Raw genomic sequence first — 2621 nt, forward strand, 5'->3', positions numbered from 1 at the left:
CAGCTATTGCCTTAGAGATGCTAGTTTGCGGCTACAAGTGGGTCTGCTCAAAGCAATTGCAGCATTTTTATGACTACATTACATCAAAAGAACTACATGAGCGTGGTTGAGCGAACATTTGCTCTTGAAGCGTTCCCGGTTACTTTTTTTAGCTTAAGTATCTCTAGCATTGATTTTCGAGTTTCAGGATTTCTTCGTGCAAGGCGCAACTTTATCTCCAAGAAAGAAAAAGAACTAAAAATAATAATAGTAAATGTGACTTTTTGAATCTCAACAAGGATTAAGCAGTTCTGGATTTTAGATCCAGAGTTATGGGTACTCCCACCCAAAGCTACTCCAATACTTAATAGAAGGTCGGAACTCGAAAATTAATATCATACAAAAGTACCCGCAGAAAAAAAAATCACGTGTTCCAAACCGAATCCATATTGTGCTTAAAACGGGTGTAAAACTTGAAGATGTTCCTCCCTTTTCCACGATTTCGGCCTATGGCCGCTACAGGCATCCGCTGAGGCGCGAAACTTGGGTGGCCCGACAGTTCTATAGAGGATTTATAATGTGAGCATTAAAAATATTTAGTACTAGATCAGAATTCAACCAAAAATTGAGTGGTAGAATGTGAAGGTGTCCCTATTTAGTTCCCATTTACAACCATGGTGAGCAAGCGACAACAGTAACAGCAGCAGATTCTAATCCATCGTACGAATGAAGTTTCGATAGGACAGTTGATGAAGGCGACGTGATCAAGCCGCTTCCATAGATTTGATAAGCGCATAGACAACATACTTGCAAATTGTGCTAACAATTGATGGTTGAACTCTGTGGAATACACAACCGAAACAAATGTTGCAAGTATAATTTGCACGCATTTTTCATCCAGTACTGTGCTATCTTTTTTTTTCATATAAGGCAGGTCGTATCATAAACCACGGCAAACATGTAACTTAAAACGCGTGAATAGTTTTCTTTTGAAACATAGATAAGTCAGATCAATCATCAAAACAGACTTTTTACATAACCTTGTATCCTCATTTTACGATGTTACGACTTCGGTATTGCCCAAAGCTCTTGCAAAAATTTGAAAGTGAATCAGCTCAAATAGTATATATTATTGGCAACTTTGCTCCGAGGAAGACGCGAGGTGTATCAAGCGAGTAAATGCATATCCAACGACCGAGCGAAATTAAATATATTCAAGAACTGGCGTTGCAGTCTACAAAAACAAACTCGTAGCGGCTACTGTGGCTGCAGATTAACTCCAGGCGTGACCACCGCAGCAAATGTCGTTGGGTATTCGGCTGCAGCATGTTCGCTCAAGATCGCGTGCTCTCGAATCGCTGCTGCCAGCACTTCACGACGTGTCAACCCTCCGCGTTGAGCTTCAGTCTCTCGCAACTGTCGTTCCACGATAGCGCAGTAGAGCAAGTCCTCGTCGATCGGTGCTCCAGCTAAAACTGGCGGCGCAGTGGTATGCAACAAGCGTTGTCGAGCAACTGGGTCGGCCACTGGATTCAGAGATGGATACGTCTTCGCATACATTTTGGGGTTGAGCTGCTTGAAGAAAGATGGCGAGTGAAAGTTGGCTGGATGCCGTTAAGTTGGGACGCTACACATCAGCCACCCACGAATCCGAGACAAGTCTATGGGCGGTTAAAAGAAATAAGTTTGATTAGATTGAGAAATATCTACGAAGGCGACGTTGTTACTTGCGTCCATTATGCTAGCTTGTATCCGTCGTTGGTCCGAGAACTGCAGCAATCGGGAGTGGGTACTCAGCTGCAGCATGTTCGACAAGGATGGCATGTTCTCGGATAACTGCGGCGAGAACTTCTTGACGTGTCAACGTTCCCCGTTGAGCTTCGACTTCTCGCAGTTGACGTTCCATTATCGCGCTGAAGAGGAGGTCGTAATCGAGTGGTGTTCCTTCGAGAATCGGAGGAGCACAAGCGTGCATTAATCGCTGTCGCGCTTCAGGATCGATCACAGGTTGCAAGGCACGATACGTTCTGGAGTATGCAAGCATCGATATCTTCCGTTTGAATATCTTCCAGATTACAGTTTAGCTGAACTAGGCAAATACGCGAATGAGAATCTACAGGAGTAGAGCGTGTCGTCAGCCATCTTAATATCTTGGCTGACACTTGACAATGGGTGACAGTTCGTTAAGAAAAAATATTCCTTAAGTATTTGTGGAAAGGTGTTTTTGTAGTATATTTTTACTGGGTACTTCATCGCTACTGTCTTTCATTCTGCTTCCTCGATGCCGATGCGAGGAGCTCAACACATAAAATCAAAATCAAAATAGATGCCACTTGTCAAAGCTGCAGTGTCATCTTCCCTTGAGCTCTCGCAGATGAAAAACTACTTTTTTTGTACTGACCTTGTCCATAGCTAAAGAGTGCGTACAATAATGCTTACACGACCCCACCACTGGGTTGTCGACCCAACAAAGAGTGGTTCTTGCGCTGTTCGCTATAGCTGGGGTACACTGCGTCGCTCTCGTTGCTGTTCGTCCGACTGAGGTTGTTCGCGGACGGCGCTGTTAGTGGCACATTACTGACTTGTTGCTGATATCCCATGGGCTTCGGAGCCGCGTTTTGATTGCCGTACACATTTGCGTA

General features: G+C 44.2%; 3 protein-coding genes across 3 annotated transcripts; 1 reads left to right on the forward strand and 2 right to left on the reverse strand.

The window, feature by feature from the left end:
• Positions 1-1090: 1090 nt before the first annotated feature.
• Positions 1091-1606, reverse strand: PPTG_04430 (hypothetical protein). Its single transcript, XM_008896673.1, has one exon. The coding sequence runs from the start codon at positions 1537-1539 to the stop codon at positions 1237-1239; it is 303 nt and encodes a 100-aa protein (XP_008894921.1). The 5' UTR covers positions 1540-1606; the 3' UTR covers positions 1091-1236.
• A 74-nt stretch (positions 1607-1680) lies between these two features.
• Positions 1681-2183, forward strand: PPTG_21390 (hypothetical protein). Its single transcript, XM_008897400.1, has one exon. It carries the CDS (start codon positions 1718-1720, stop codon positions 1955-1957), a length of 240 nt encoding a protein of 79 aa, XP_008895648.1. The 5' UTR covers positions 1681-1717; the 3' UTR covers positions 1958-2183.
• A 231-nt stretch (positions 2184-2414) lies between these two features.
• Positions 2415-2579, reverse strand: PPTG_21391 (hypothetical protein; the record flags this gene model as incomplete). Its single annotated transcript, XM_008897401.1, has 1 exon — positions 2415-2579. One exon carries the CDS (start codon positions 2577-2579, stop codon positions 2415-2417), a length of 165 nt encoding a protein of 54 aa, XP_008895649.1.
• Between the last annotated feature and the right edge of the window lie 42 nt (positions 2580-2621).

This window comes from Phytophthora parasitica (assembly GCF_000247585.1).
Source record: "Phytophthora parasitica INRA-310 unplaced genomic scaffold supercont2.5, whole genome shotgun sequence".
NCBI lineage: Eukaryota > Oomycota > Peronosporomycetes > Peronosporales > Peronosporaceae > Phytophthora > Phytophthora nicotianae.

Coding starts and splice junctions, on each gene's coding strand:
- PPTG_04430 (XM_008896673.1), bottom strand. CDS start 1,539: ATGTATGCGAAGACGTATCCATCTCTGAATCCAGTGGCCGACCCAGTT.
- PPTG_21390 (XM_008897400.1), top strand. CDS start 1,718: ATGCTAGCTTGTATCCGTCGTTGGTCCGAGAACTGCAGCAATCGGGAG.